A 16,711-nucleotide genomic window follows, 5' to 3' on the forward strand; every position below is an offset into this window, starting at 1 on the left:
TAATTGCCTACTTTTTTACAGGTGTTCCTAAATTACTAAGAATATCGTCAAAATCGAAATAAGTCATATTAAAAATTGTCCATTTAGTATACAGTAATAAAGAGATTCGAGATTAAATTCAATATAAATATACAAAATAAAATCAACATTAATGTCAGAGAGCAATATTAAAACAAAAAGTCAAAAACATCCAAAGTTTAACATTTAGTGTGAGTGCATATATATAAATTACGTCCTTACAAAATAAATTAATTCAAATTAAGCTAGTAAGCTATAAAATTGTCAAGTTATACTATTGAAAATATTCAGATTTTCTAGTGAGACTACTTTATTAAACTCAATTTATACTTACATATACGCTTATATAATATAATACGCTACGATACATTAAAAGAAAGTAACCATTTAGAAAAAAAGAACCAATAAAGACCGTCACCTATTAGAATACAAGTATTTGTTACAAATACAATTATTTCTTTGTATGAGTTCTAAATATTATTTGTTAATAGAATCGATTATTTCCATCCATCATCCCTAGCCTATAGTGTCTAGTTTCTCATCATCATCATCATCATTACAACCTATACAGTCCACTGCTGGACATAGGCCTCCACAAGCTTACGCCAAAAATAACGTGAACTCATGTGTTTTGCCCATAGTCACTACGCTGGGCAGGCGGGTTGGTGACTCAGGGCTGGCTTTGTCGCACCGAAGACGCTGCTGCCCGTCTTCGGCCTGTGTATTTCAAAGCCAGCAGTTTGATGGTTATCCCGCCATCGGTCGGCTTTTTAAGTTCCAAGGTGGTAGTGGAACTGTGTTCCCTTAGTCGCCTCTTACGACACCCACTCTAGTTTCTAATCTATATAAATAATAAATTATAATTTAAAAAACAAAAAAAAAACGAAAAAAACCACGCTTTTATAGCTAATCGAACTAAAAAGTAGAAAATAATTTTTAATTACAAAGAGTTTATATTACAGTAGTAGAAGATCGAACAATCAATCATAATTAATTACTTCAAAATAAAATTATAATAAAATTAAAGTTATTAAGAGAATAATTCAATTCAGAGTAAAAAACGTGAGGTGCATTTTACTATATTTTCATAACTTTTTACTGTTTTTATAACTCTTAGCACTTAGATAGTTGCAAGTAGAATAATTGTTACATTTAATATATCAAGCACCCCACGCTTTTTACTCTGAATCGAATTATTCTTTTAATACTTTATTTAAATTTTATTATATGTGATAGTTTTTAATTATTTTTACATAAACAATAAAATAACTATTCAACGCGGAGCGAAGCCACGAACTTACGCTACGCGAAGCTGGTGGGAAGCAGCTAGTAAGGAATAAGCAAGGTAAAAATGTAACTAGCCTGAAAAAGTATCTGCCTCCGTAGTGCTCGAGTGTCCGAGCGAAAGAGTAAGTCCGAAACTGCAGGCATGCGCAGATCGCGCGCTAGCTTTGTCTCTCTTACTTCCTTACAGAGGATCCACGAAAGAATTTATTAATCCTGCTACAGCCTGTAATATCCCATTACTGGGCATAGGCCTCTTTCCCCATGTAGGAGAAGGATCAGAGCTTAATCCACCACGCTGCTCTAATGCGGGTTGGCGGATATATTCGCTACTTATGAGTAACGATCGCTATAGGTGTACATGATAACAACCGGGACTGACAGCTTAACGTGCTCTCCGAGGCATGGTGGGGAGACAAAGGACTGCACAAACACCCAGACCATGGCAAACACCTGTATGGCCAATACAAATGTTTGCCCGCACCGCTAGCGCAACAGGTACAATGCTGGCTACAGTTAAATATTACACCCAAACTCAGGCGGGAATCGAGCCCGCAACCCGCTGAACAGAAAGCGGAGCCACTACAAACTGCGCCAACGGGCTAGTCATTTTAGGACTATTTTACTCATTCAGAAAATCTTATTTTATTAATAGTTCCAGGGTTGTTACGTCTGGAGACTTCCAAAAAGTAAACGGAACCCTTATAGGATCCGTCCGTCTGTCAAATTATTTGGATATGTATGAGCAATAGTAGTTACGTAAAACACACATCGTTAGCGCGATTTAATTTCGTACAGCGTCATCTAGTATACACTCGCGAAACATGAGACGCACCATTTTATCAGTAATGATTTTAAACGATGTTAGCGCTTAAAGCGCTTTAGGCTTAATAAAACGCGCAGTACTTTTAACCGATTTCAAAAAAAGGAGATTCTCAATTAGATTGAATTTTTTATGAGTGTTAACCTCATAACTTCTTACTGGGTGAACCGATTTCGATGATTTTTTTGAAATCGAAAGGTGGTGCTTGTAATATGGTGCCATTTAAGTTTAATTGAGATCTGATAAGTATTTTTTGAGCTATCTCTAATAATGTATATTTACCTGACAATTTTTTTATCGATCTACGTTGCATTATACTCCATAAATCGTACGGGGTGCACCGATTTTGATGATTCTTATTTTAATCGAAAAGTGGCGCTTGTCATGTGGTTCAATTTGGGAGAGATCGGATTAGAGATTTTTGATTTACTTGACATTTTTTTTGTCTATTTACGTTATATTACTTGTCGATGTAATTGACGTCGGTCTTTTTATTTTGCGGGCAAGTCGAATCTTGACGATTTTGAATCACTTTAAAAATAGGGGGAGCTTCTCAATTCGACTATTTTATATATCACCACGTAATTTTTGCTGTGTGAACTGAATTTGATGATGCTTTTCAATCGACTACAAATAATAGAGGTTCTAAATTTGACTGTATTTTTTTATTTAAGTGTTACCTCATAGCTAAGCGGACCGATTTCGTTTGTTCTTTTTTTAAATCCAAAGGTGTGTTATCGTAATATGGTCCCATTTCAATTTGATTGAGAACTGACGAGCTTGAGAGACTTGACTATTTTTTCGTGTGTTACTGGTCGATATAATTGAAGTTGGTTTTTTTGTTTGCGAGCAAACACAATTATTTCTTCGAAATTGATACTATATAAATTTAATTGAGATTTGACGCAGATTTTTAATTCTAACGTATTTTTTTATAATTTTGTTTTTAATTACTAGTACTTTTTTTTTTTAAATTTTGATGTACAATAATACTTGCTTCAGTGACAATACTGTTAATACTAATATTGAGTACTTCGTAATGACATACAACATATTAGATAATAACTTAGTAATGAGTAGATAATTATTATGTGTTACGTATATTCTGTATGTACTTAATATAAATACCTAGTTTACCACCTAGTTTTAGTACCATTCCTTGAGGAAATTAATTAAAAAACATTCATAAAAGAATAATATTTATTTAATATATCCTTATATCGATAAAAATACACAAATCACAACATTTTAATACTCAATTCACGACACAGAGGGCGCCACTGCGCATTTTATTTAAGTTTACCTTTTACCAGCTGACCCGACGTACTTCTTACCGTCATAATATATTTTCTGAATGTAAAAGAAGTCGCTTCCCGTTGTCTGTATGCTTAGATCTTTAACGCAACGGATTTCGATGCGGTTTTCTTTAGTAAATAGAGTGATTCCAGAGGGAGGTTTATATGTATAATATATGCATAATATAGTAGAGGAACACTGATAGTTTTTGCGACCGTGCGAAGCCGGGGCGGGTCGCTAGTTATTTAGAAAATTAATTAAAGGGCTGTACGTAAATAAGGATTAATTTATTTCACCGCAAGGAAAATACTTAACTGTGTCAACACTTTCCCTTGCTCTATTTCAATTTTAAGTATTAAGTAAAATAAAAAAAGAAACAATTTTTTTTACAAACTTTAATCATTCACTGCTTTAGATCTGTTTAAACTTTACAATAACGAAATAAGACAACAATATTTTATTTATCTATTAGTATCAGTTAAAAGGGGTGTTTGAGTCCCCAGGCCTCTGAAAGAAAGGGGCCTCGTATTAAAAATGGCGAGCAAAACGGGTTAATTTACCTACAATTAAAATATAGCAATTTCGATAAAAAAGTTTAAAAATTTAATTGTTATGACATAAAAATGTATCTATTTTTTTTTAAATACACCTACAGTTGTATTACACCGGCAAACAAGCGTACGGCTCACCCGATGGTAAGAGATTACCGTAGCTTATAGACGCCTGCAACACCAGAAGTATCGCAAGCCGTTGCCGACCCTACCCCGACCCTGTCCAAGAGCTCTGGTCACCTCACCCACCACAGGAACACAGCACTGCTTGAAAGCAGTATTTAGCTGTGATCTTCTGTAAGGTCGAGGTACTACCCCAGTCAGGCCGCTCCATATTTTGAGCAGGATATATCCCGCTGTATATTAAAAATCACACACGCACCCCCCCCCCCCCCCTCGCTTTGCTCGCCTCAATTATATAATCCTACCTAATATATATATGTACACAATATACCCTTTTTATTCTATTTAGTTGAACCTTTATATATTTAAGGTATTATACGTTCCACATAATCAAGTATTTATAGTGTACCTTGAAACTTATATATATATATTATAAAATAAAACAATTAATTTCTAGAATGCAAGACCTTAGGCCCCAGGCCCCCTTGACAAGGGGGCCTTTGATATTTCATACAAATTTAATAGTGATTTTAATTAATTTTTTTTTTCTAAATATTTTAATCGTTTTCAGTCTCTGCGTTGTTAAGTTAAACTTCATCGAAATGTCAGGTGTCAAAAGTTCGCGGCATGTATCTGAAATAAAATAAAATATATATAATTTAGTCGGTTATTAATATCCTATGCTGCTGTGTGGCTACGGCACTAAAGAATTTAGACACCCCTCTCTTCCCGTGGGTGTCGTAAGAGGCGACTAAGGGATAACAAGGTTCCACTACCACCTTGGAACTTAAGAAGCGAGATAACCATCCAACTGCTGGCTTTGAAATACACAGGCCGAAGACGGGCAGCAGCGTCTTCCAACCCTGCGGTCACCAACCCGCCAGCCCAGTATGGTTACTATGGGCAACACACATGGGTTCACGTTATTTTTGGCGTAAACTTGTGGAGGCCTATGTCCAGCTGTGGACTGTATAGGCTGTAATGATAATATCCTATATACTTATTTCTTGACAACTTTTTTTTTAAAAAAAGTTATACATCTTTTTGCGCGTTATGGGAAAGTGATTGGAGTAAATTTTTAAGATGCGCGCTCACACCGTTATAAAAAAAAAAAACGAACACCCTAAAGTTAGCTAGCCAACGAAGAAGAAGTTAGCAACGTGAAGTTAGCTAGCCAATGAAGTATAACTTCTTACGTGCGTACATAAGTACACACACTTTTTTTTCAAATATGTCGATTTTAAAGTTATATAGTAATGAGCTGTAAATGCAAAATTGTTGAACTAAAACTTTTTTACACGCTTGAATTGGGTACTAAGCTGGTGAATGCGTGACGAGAGCGTTACGAAAAGTGTGATCGGGCTAGGCGAACGAAAGTTGAGAGGGAGATATTAGTGAAGATAGAAAGAGAGAAAGTTACGTTTCGTAAGTTTTACTTCAGTCGTGTGGTCTAAGGCTAATTTTATAGCATTTTTGGTTCCAATGGAATCGTGTCAACATACAATAAATATACTTATATTTAAAAATATATATTTTAAAAAAATAATTTTTATCCCTTACTGTATTCTGAAATTGGGCAGCCGAGTAGTGCAAGAGCTATTATATGAAAAGTTAACCGGCTTTAAAACAGGTAGACATTCTCAATTCGACCGTTTCTTGTAATGTGTGTTTACCTCATAACTTTTTACAGTGTTAAGATTTTGATGAATTTTCTAAACTGTGTAATTAAAAACTTACCTTTTAAGCCTGTAATATCCCACTACTGGGCATAGACCTCTTTCCCCGTGTAGGGGAAGGATCAGAGCTTAGTCCACCACGCTGCTCCAATGCGGGTTGGCGGATACATTCCCTACTATGAGTAACGATCGCTATCAGGTGTACATGATAACAACCGGGACCGACAGCTTAACGTGCTTTCCGAGGCACGGTGGGGAGACCCACAAGAAGTGCACAAACACCCAGACCACGGCAAACACCTGTATGGCCAGTACAAATGTTTGTCATGTGCGGGGATCGAACCCGCAATCGCCAGCGCAACAGGTACAATCCATGGCTGTAACCGCTGCGCCAACGCGGCGTCTTAAAAACGAGTGAATTAAAAACTTACTGGATACTAAAGTCGTGCAAACGGAAGACTGCATAGTGATCGTTTCGAAAAACTGGATAAAAATGATCCACTGGCTCAGTGAGGAGTGTGTGACACAGTTTTGGGTTCGATTTCAGCGCTGGCTCTTCTATGTCCCATATGCTTTCGAAGGAACAACCTTTTCTGTAAAAATAAAAACAAAATTAGTGAGTAAGTCAGTAAGTAAGAGTCCGCCCGTGACCACTAAAGTATCCGAAACGTCGGGCATCTAAAAAATTTAATACACCGCGATAAAATACGAAAAAATTGTTTCATTATAATGATTGAAATTCGCGTAAACATTAGTAAGTAATAACTAATAAGTAATAGTTATTAAATATATATAACACAAAACACTTGTAAAAGAAAATCAAATTCAAAAAAAGTAATGTGTCAACTTCGACACGTGACAACAGTGAACAACGTAAGGCCCTTATTATTGAATATGGGGTGTGAAATCGTGTGAAACAGTAACGCTGACCTAATCTGAATGACGTTTTACCGTATAACGTCTCTTGCAAAAAAAAAATAATAATAATAATACAAATCCAGCCTGTAATATCTCACTGCTGGGCATATGCCTCTTTCTTTATATAGTTCGGTATTATCGGTGGTAGTTTTACTTTTAATGATAATTAATGTTTTAATTTGTAAAACGACGATTCGAATGTGCCTTATCGCTCCGAAATTCGTTCATCTATCGCATGTCGCATGTCGCGAGTGTAACGCGGTATTTGTTTGTTTTGATCTGTGTATAATGTATTATAAATGTTTTTATTCACTAAAGTTTCGCTTGCATCTTCCAAAAAAGGAGGAGGTTCTCAATTCGACTGTATTTTTTTTTATGTATGTTACTTCAGAACTTTTGACTGGGTGGAGCGATTTCGACAAATTTTCTTTTAATCGAAAGGTGGTGTGTGTCAATTGGTCCCATTTAAATTTATTTGAGATCTAACAACTACTTTTCGAGTTATATCTAATAATGCGTTTTTACTTGATGCTTTTTTCGACTTACGTTGTATTACTTGTCGATGTAATTGAAGTCGATTTTTTTTTCGTTTGCGAGCAAACACAATTATTATTACACACTGTTTTAATATAAATCACTCACTTGCTTTTCCCGTAGCAATATTTCGTCTCAACTATGAGATACGTCGCTCTCAATTGATTTATTTCTTCATAGAAATCGTTCAACGAGAACTTTCCATACATTTTGTACACTGAATAGGCGCGTTTTCTGAAAAATAAAATATACTTATGATTAATTCAGTCTGTGGTAAAGCATTAGATTAGTGAAAACCGAATTTCGGGACCGTGGGGGGAAGGGAGGGAGGAGGGTGGGGAACGCTACCCCTGGTACCACTGTCACACATCAGAACCCCATGGTTATGGAGATATCCATGGTTAAAGTTTTGAGGTCACACCTCAAAACCCCATGGGTTTTGAGGTGTGACAGTGTTACCTTGTATAGATTCCCCTACACCCTCCGCTCTCCACACCCAAAAACCCCATAATTCGGTTTTTCCTAGTCTAGATCTTAGCCCAGTCTGTATTATCTCACAGCTGGGCATAGGCCTGTTTCCCCGTGTAGAAGTTTTGTAGTTTAATCCACCACGCTGCTCCATGCGGGTTGGCGGATATATTCCCTACTATGAGTAACGATCGCTATCAGGTGTACATGATAACAACCGGGACCGACGGCTTGACGTGCTCTCCGAGGTACAGTGGGGAGACCCATTCAGACCGGTATCAAATATTTTTACATAATATACAAATATTTGTAATAGACAGAAATGGAACCCATCACTGCCGTTAAGGCAAAAAAGTCGAGTACGATAAACAACATCAGGAACTTATCAGCAAACGCAGTAATTCGTCCGTATATATCCTCTGCACTTTTATAGCCGTAGGCGTTATTTAGTCTTAAGCTTAATGTAGCCTTACCCACTTATGTAGCCATAGGCTTTACATAGTTTTAGCTCTTGGTAATATTAACAATCTCTCTGATCTTAAATCGATTACTCGATGACACATCAGTTTTAGAATGAAGTGGCTAACTTTGCCCAACAGTGGGAACATAGTTAAATCAGAAGAGATACATACCTAGCTTCTAAATGCTCATAGTGGGGATGAGCTACAATAGGCCTCCTCGTAGATAACATGATAGTGGCCGAGATGGGCATCGAACCCGCGAACGCTCCGTTCGCCTCCTTGGATATCCATAACAACAACTGCTCCTGGGGGTAGTCGTTGAATTCACCTGAAAATAGATTTGCTTATTACTATCTGACTTACTCTTTTATGGAGGTAGGGTACAGCAAGACATATCCTGCTCAAAATCTGCAGCAGCGCGACCGGGGAAGTACCTCGATCTTACAGAAGATCACAGCTAAATAATACTGCTTTCAAGCCGTGTTGTGTTCCTGTGGTGAGTGAGGTGACCAGAGCTCCTGGAGGAATCGGAGATTGTGTTACAGGCGTCTATAAGTCACGGTAGCCGCTTACCATAAGGTGAGCCGTACGCTTGTTTGTCAGCTTAGTTGTATGAAAAATACCGACTTCAATTTAACATAAAAGAAAAGTAATAAAATGAGCACATCACCAATGTCAAAAAAATGTTAATTAAATAGATATTTTTAGGAATAACTCAAAAAATATTTATTTATTTTATACTTTATTGTACACCACAAATATATTACAAACAAAGTATAAAGATAGTTACAGAACAGTGAAGTACAATGAGCGGACTTATGGCAAAATTAGCCATAGCTACTAGCAGCCAAAAACCACTGGTTATAACTCATTTAAAATTAAACGGAACCGCACGACAATCACTCATCACATCATCATCATCATCACAGCAGCCTTTCGCAGTTCTGCTGGACACAGGCCTCCACAAGTTCACGCCAAAAACGGCGTGAACTCATGTGTGTTGCCCATAGTCACCACGCTGGGCAGGCGGGTTGGTGACCGCAGGGCTGGCTTTGTCGCACCGAAGACGCTGCTGTCAGTCTTCAGCCTGTGTATTTCAAAGCCAGCGGTTAGATGGCTATCCCGCCATCGGTCGGCTTTATAAGTTCCAAGGTGGTAGTGGAACTGTGTTATCCCTTAGTCGCCTCTTACGACACCCACGAAGAGAGGGGGTGGCTATATTCTTTGATGACGTAACTACACAGCACTCGCTATCGAATAAAAAAAAGTGTATGTGTAAAAGTGTGTATGTACATGCATAAGAAGTTACACTTCAAAGGCTAGCTAACTTCTTCGTTGAATAGCTAACTTCAGGGTGTCTGTTATTTTATGTGACTTCTTTCGTACTCTCATCATTTTTATGTAACCCGCCAAAAGAAGTATTACTTCAAAAATCTTCAAAATCGTCACACCCAGGCAAAAGTTATGAATTAACAAACAGAAAAAAATAGTCAACTTGAGAAACAGAAGTTTTTCCTACTTTTTAAGTTTTTTATAATGAATCATAACTGATATAGGCTATAGAACATCACATTAGGACGCAGAATAATAATAACAATAATAATAATAACAGGAATATTCATACCTATATGAGACATTTCCTTGTTGATATTTTTAGAGAGTTCGCTAAGTACCGGCACGATGGCGATCGCCCAGAGAATTGGTACGTACTTATTAAAGGATTTTGGTAACCTGAAATAAAATAATACGTTTAAATAAGTTGAGACCTACGTATATTTGCCTCAGGATTGTGGAGTCCATTCCCGACCCACCTTAATCTATACTAATATTATAAAGAGGTAAAGTTTCTAACTTTGTTTGTATGTAGGGCGTAATCTTCGCAAATACTGATCCGATCATGAAAATTCTTTCACTAACAGAAAGCTACACTATTCAGGAGTGACATAGACTATATTTTGTTGTAATTGAACAAAAAATTCAGTAAATAAGAAAAAGATTAAAATATAATATCAAAATGGTAAATAAACTAGCGCCATCTATCGCTATTAGAAAACAATTCATTAGTCTTTGGACGTTATTAATTTAGTCTTATTTTAGTCTATCGACGACGTTTTCTCGATTTTTGATAGATTACGTTGGAGCAACATATTATTTATTTAAGTGCTATAAAATTTGTTCTTTAAACTATGTTATTTGGTTAATATAATAATAATTAACGCCCAACGAAGTGGGACGGGTCGGCTAGTTTTTTTAATATATTTTTGAAGTGAAATTTCTTTAGAACCGTTGCGATTTGAAATTCGATGAAAAATTGGGTAGAGATAAAAAGGCAAACACAAATTTATATGAGATATTTAGAATACATTACTGCTCAAAACGCGTAATATAAAAGACTAGCTTCTGCCTGCGACTTCGTCCGCGTGGAATAGGAACAATTATGTCATACATGATTTTTTGCAAAACTTTTACTGTTTACACAGCGCACGCCGTGGAACTCTCAAAAACAAAACAAAAAAACCGGATTTTAAAACATTCTTCATTGGTGCTCCGCTCCTATTGGTCTTAGCGTTATGATATATAGCCTATAGCCTTCTTCGATAAATGGGCTATCTAACACTGAAAGAATTGTTCAAATCGGACCAGTAGTTGCTGAGATTAGCGCGTTTAAACAAACAAACTCCTCATCTTTATAATATTAGTATAGATTAGGTTCATTACAAACTCATGCAAATTTAATACTTACAAATAATATTTCTTGTTAACAATCAAAGACGACACAAGACACATCTGAGTCGAGAACAGAAGTTTCAACCTCATAACGAGCGCCGCCATAACTCCATACACGACCATTTGCGATATACTATAGAAAACGGCCGATTCAATTCTCAAATTCTTCAAATACAGAAGAATCGTATCACGTTTCTTCTCTTCTGGAACGGTCACGGAGTTGTCCGTACCATTCTCATCATTCTCTTTCTCCGTACTCCTTGAAACTCTAACTTTACATCTATTCAAGCTATCTCTATGCCAGTGGCAGACCACATTAACACAACTTATCAGAACGAACGGTATCAAGAGGCTCCTCGTCATATTTATGACCGACGATATCTTCAAAAAGTCAAACACCTCCGAGCAAGTGTATATCAATGTATGGAATGTCTTATAATTTGTGAACTTTGAGTACAATATGTCCCAGACGTGGCTATCCTCTTCGATTTCAAGATATTCACTCAATAATTTCTTGAGATACCACGATAGAGATACGGCTAGCAATATACGGAGGATAATAAGCCAAGATTCAACGAAGAGATCGAATTTATTTCGAATTTTTATCCTCAGATAACTTAAAAACAAGCAATAAATCGATACTGTTATCAGAAACGTCGTATACAGGGAGCATTTTAGCATATCGTTCCCTTGTAAAAATAGAACAGCTGTGTGTAAGCTGCAGAAGTGCGAATAGAGGAACACTGAAAATGTTTTGATGTCTATAATTTTCAATTGTTCCATTATAAAAAATATGGCTAGCTGCGTCAGGAATATAAACTGAGTGAACTGCCAGAACAGTAGGCACAGTATGTTGACGAAGAACGATACTACCTGTAACAAAAATATAATTCATTAGGTTCGATACCCAAAGGAGTAGAAACTACCCTACAATTAGGGGCAGTTTCAACGGTTGTGGATATAGTTTATCCAGCACATAGGCTTAAGCAGCAGGAGGTAGAATAGGCCATTAGGGTCTGTTTTACGTCAGTTAAGAAACTACAAATTTTAGATTCACAATTGCGTATAGTTGCGAAATATGCCATAAATATAGTAGTAGTCTGGTGTGTGGTTACGGCAATAAGGGATATACGAGTAGCCATCCCCTCTTTTCCCGTTGGTATCGTAAGAAGCGACTAAGGGATAAGAGTTCCACTACCACCTTGGCACTTATAAAGCCGACCGATGGCGGGATAACCATCCAACTGCTGGCTTTGAAATACACATGCCGAAGACGGGCAGCAGCGTCTTCGGTGCGACAAAGCCAGCCCTGCGGTCACCAACACGCCTGCCCAGCGTGGTTACTATGGGCAACACACATGAGTTCACGCCATTTTTTGGCGCAAACTTGTGGAGGTCTATGTCCAGCAGTGGACTACGATAGGCTAAAGTGATGTGTGTTTAGCTATATAATATATCAGTCGGCTGCTACCTATAACACAAGCATTAATTTGCTTAAAAAATTAAATTTTCTAATAACCCTCCAGTACAGTATTGATTTGCCCGTTGACGCAGTGATCCTGGTCTCAACTCTGGGAGTTGAGGGTTTGATGCCCGACTACGGATGCTCGATACGATCTATACAGATGTTTTTAAAACCTACTCGAATTAAGTAAGTTTTGATTGCGCTTATCTATACGAACGGCTCACCTGATGGTAAGCGATCACCGTAACTTATAGACGTCTGCTACACCAGAAGCATCGCAATTACATCGCCTACCTTACCCCCAAACCTCACCAGGACCTCTCTACCTTACTCAGCACAGGAACACAACACTGCTTGAAAGCAGTATTATTTAGCTGTGATCTTCTGTAAGGTCGAGGTACTTCCCCAGTCGGGCTGCTCCAGATTTCGAGCAGGATATCCTGCTGTGCCCTAATTCAACAAATGTAAATAGATTAACACGCTCAAATTAAAATGTATTACTTACTTCGATTTTCAGGAGCTTGTTCTTGCTGGTCTCCGTTAGCCTCAGGGTTATGAGCCAAGACTGTAGCAGTAGCAGAGGCATGGCCAAATTCTCCCTCTCATTTGGCGCCCACTGTACCCTTGTACACTCGGCGTGATTCGCAAAATACTGTATAACCGCTAGAATACCGCCTAAAATACTCTGACTGGAATGGAAGAGAGAAAATGATTGTGGTTATTCTCGCATTCAGCCTGTAACGTGCCACTGCTGGGCATAGGGCTCTTTCTCCGTGTAGGAGAAGGATGGGGTTTAATCCACCACGCTGTTCCATTGCGGGTTGGCGGTAGGTATTTATGATAACAAACGGGACGGACGGTTTGACGTGCTCTCCGAAGCACGGTGGGAAGACCAACAAGGACAGACATCCAAGCCGGAAGTAAATATATGTAGTCGTAAATTAAGGTCGGGTTTTTTTTTTGTTGGATGATAAAATACCCACTACTAAGCTCAATGCATTGAATGCAAGAGTTGTTCCTGATTGATACAAAGTCCAACTATGCTCCGCTTACAACCAGTACAGGTTCCAATAGTATAAAATAAGGCCAAAGCTAAACTGATGTATGAATTTAATTTAAGTTTTTAGTAATTATTAATTTTGTATTAGCTTAGCTTTAATTTTGTATTGCTTTTAAATATTTATTGGAATAAATGTTTTTTTTTTCGTATTTAACATGTGCAGTTTCTTTTTAACCGACTTAAATGAGGAGGTTCTCAATTCGACTGTATTTTTTTTTAAGTATGTTACATCAGAACTTTTGACTGGGTGGACCGATTTCGACAAATTTTTTTTTAATCGAAAGGTGGTGGGGTGTCAATTGGTCCCATTTAAATTTATTTGAGATCTAACAACTAGTTTTCGAGTTATGTCTAATAATGCGTTTTTACTTGACGCTTTTTTCGTCGACCTACGTTATTTTATACCGCATAACTTTCTACTGGATCTACCGATTTTGATAATTCTTTTTTTGTTGGAAAGGGGATATCCCTAGTTTGATACCATAATAAGAAAACCAGGACCTGATGATGGGATCCCAGAGAAATCGAGGGAAACTCTCGAAAATCCGCAATAACCTTTTTACTGGGTGTACCGATTTTGGTAATTTTTAATTTAATCGAAAGCTGTTGTTTATCATGTGGTCACATTTAAATTTTATCGAGATCTGATAACTCCTTTTTGAGTAATCTTTGATAACGCGTAGTTACTTGACTATTTTTTCGTCGATCTACGTTGTATTACTCGTCAATGTAATTGAAGTCGGTTATTTTTTGTTTGCGAGCTAACACAATTATTATAGTCTGTTCTGGGATATGGGAGACAAAGATCGTTTTTAAATATTACAATAGTTGTTATTAAGAACTGAACTGCAGCCGCGTTGCCGAGCTGTCAAAGATAATTTTTTTCTATTTTGAATTTGGAACTTTTTACAGATATGCTGAAAATGTCAGTCCCAAAAGGGACTAGCCGTTGGCGCAGTTTGTAGTGACCCTGCTTTCTGCTCCAAGGGTTGTGGGTTCGATTCCCACCCCGAGTCTGGGTGTAATGTATATATTTATATATGTAACATTTATAAGTATGTCTATAAAAAAATAAAAAAAATTATATGTAGCTATATCAGTCGGCTGTTACCTATAACAAAAGCATTAAGTTGCTTACTATAGGAACAGACGACCGTGTGTGTATTGTGTAGATATTTATTATTCTTATTATTATTATAATACCCTATATCAAGCACACTTTTATATACATTTTTTTTTCTTACCTAAGTACTGTTGCGTGTAGGAACAAAGCTGCCACTGTGAGACCTGAAAGCCACCATATCGCTTCCAAGTAGAAGAACACCGGCTTTCCTATACCTATACAACTCTCCACAGGACTGTGTCCCGGTCCCCGCTCGACCATATGACACTCCTTGTATTGAGTATTGTTCAACCACGGCTCCAAATATCTGTACACCGAACCTATAATTATCTGAAACACATTAATTTCTTGTTTATTTATTTATTTATTTATTCATTATCATCATTACAGCCTATACAGTCCACTGCTGGACATAGGCCTCCACAAGTTTACGCCAAAAATAACGTGAACTCATGTGTTTTGCCCGTAGTCACCACGCTGGGCAGGCGGGTTGGTGACCGCAGGGCTGGCTTTATCGCACTGAAGACGCTGCTGCCCGTCTTCGGCCTGTGTATTTCAAAGCCAGCAGTTGGATGGTTATCCCGCCACCGGTCGGCTTTTAAGTTCCAAGGTGGTAGCAAAACTGTTATCCCTTAGTCGCCTCTTACGACACCCACGGGAAGAGAAGGGGTGGCTATATTGTTTAGTACCGTAGCCACACAGTACTACCGTAGTCACACAGTACTACCGTAGCCACACAGTTATTATTTGTTTATTTATTTATAATAATGCGTCAAGAAGGTAGACACTAACAAAGTCACTCTAATCATCAGCACAGGGTACAAACAATTGAGTCTTACCTCAATTATAGGCACATACAGCTTACATGAGAGTATCTCATTACAATAACATAGAGAATTAAATCAATAAAAATTAAATTATAACAATAAATTTAAGAATAAAATAAGTCCAATTTAAATTAATTAACAAAATTAATAATAATACGATATAAGATTGTTTTATATATATTTATTATCGTCTAATATCTATTGTTGCTTAGACCGAATATAAAATCATCATATCAAAAATTTCGATTTAGCGGGTACATCAAAATTTTTTAGAATTCCTTATGTGTGGGTAGCACAAAAATAAAATCGTACAAATTAAAAATAGCATGGTGTCATCTCCTGTTAAAGATTTTCATTGTAATATGAAACTTTGAATAGTTACGGGTTTCTGTAAATAACTGACTATAGACGGGACCACGGTTCGCTTAAACCAAATATAAAATCATCATATCAAAAATTTAGATCTAGCGGGTACATCGTTCCATAGCTTAATTGGCTAGAGCACCGACACGGTCAGCCAGAGATGCAAGTTCGATCCCCGCCGGAAAGGTGGATTTTTGAAATGATGTTCAAAAATGTTTAGAAGTCACACTTACCTCAGGAATAATATTAAACCTATTAAAAGCATTTACATCTTTAGGATATTCGACTAATCTATCAAATATAATCTTATATATTCCCGCAAGGAATGGTCTCTCTTCAACAACCACTTTGTAGTATGAATAATAGAAACCCATTTCTGTACGAAATGACATCTCTCGCTCCAAATCTGATAGAAACAGGAAGTTCCTGTCGTTTTCGAAGAGATGAGAGACATATTTGTAGTGAATATAGCCTAATAAGTATGCTGAAATAGAAAAGTTCAAAGTTTTAGTTCAAAATTTACAAAAATAAAACTATAAATATTAATAATAATATTGTTTTGTAACGTTTTTATTTAAGTTTCGTGAGTGAAACTTTTATTAAAACTTTTTTAATTATATAATTATCGAAATTAAAATCATTTTTATAGTACTTTTCGTTTTTTTAACATTAAGAAAATTTGTTAAATTCTTCATTTTCATTACGAATACAGGATCGCTAGTTTTAATGTTACTTTTATTAAATTACAGCTCACCGAGGCCAAATATGATCATAAAAATTAAAACTTTTTTTCCGAAAGATTTTTGAACTTGCACATTGCCGTCTGGTTCATTCTCCGGACTCTTCTCCATTTTGAATGCTTACATTATTTCTTTATTAAGTTTTTAAACAGTGGAAATGCTTTTAATTATTATTTTTATCAATTTATTACTGGATTACTAATTAACATAAACAGTCCCTTAATAAGTCAACTTTGACAGTTAACATCAGTCAT

The 16,711-nt window shown here is 36.7% G+C and overlaps 1 protein-coding gene across 1 annotated transcript; it reads right to left on the reverse strand.

The window, feature by feature from the left end:
- Positions 1-4,301: 4,301 nt before the first annotated feature.
- LOC123667276 (probable C-mannosyltransferase DPY19L1) lies at positions 4,302-16,568 on the reverse strand. The gene is made up of 10 exons (XM_045601233.1): positions 16,472-16,568; positions 15,951-16,201; positions 14,649-14,857; positions 12,850-13,033; positions 10,896-11,752; positions 9,777-9,883; positions 8,324-8,480; positions 7,332-7,457; positions 6,203-6,364; positions 4,302-4,728 (listed from the first exon to the last, which is right to left on the reverse strand). Exons 1-10 carry the CDS (start codon positions 16,566-16,568, stop codon positions 4,701-4,703), a joined length of 2,178 nt encoding a protein of 725 aa, XP_045457189.1. The 3' UTR covers positions 4,302-4,700.
- Between the last annotated feature and the right edge of the window lie 143 nt (positions 16,569-16,711).

Source organism: Melitaea cinxia, chromosome 27, assembly GCF_905220565.1.
Source record: "Melitaea cinxia chromosome 27, ilMelCinx1.1, whole genome shotgun sequence".
NCBI classification, from domain to species: domain Eukaryota; kingdom Metazoa; phylum Arthropoda; class Insecta; order Lepidoptera; family Nymphalidae; genus Melitaea; species Melitaea cinxia.

Excerpts from the sequence above, each read along its gene's own strand:
- LOC123667276 (XM_045601233.1), bottom strand. The coding sequence starts at position 16,568 with ATGGAGAAGAGTCCGGAGAATGAACCAGACGGCAATGTGCAAGTTCAA. Across the intron at positions 13,034-14,648 it reads CTACACGCAACAGTACTTAG|TCAGAGTATTTTAGGCGGTA; the intron begins GTAAGAAAAAAA and ends CTTCCATTCCAG. Across the intron at positions 8,481-9,776 it reads CAAGGAAATGTCTCATATAG|GTGAATTCAACGACTACCCC; the intron begins GTATGAATATTC and ends ATCTATTTTCAG.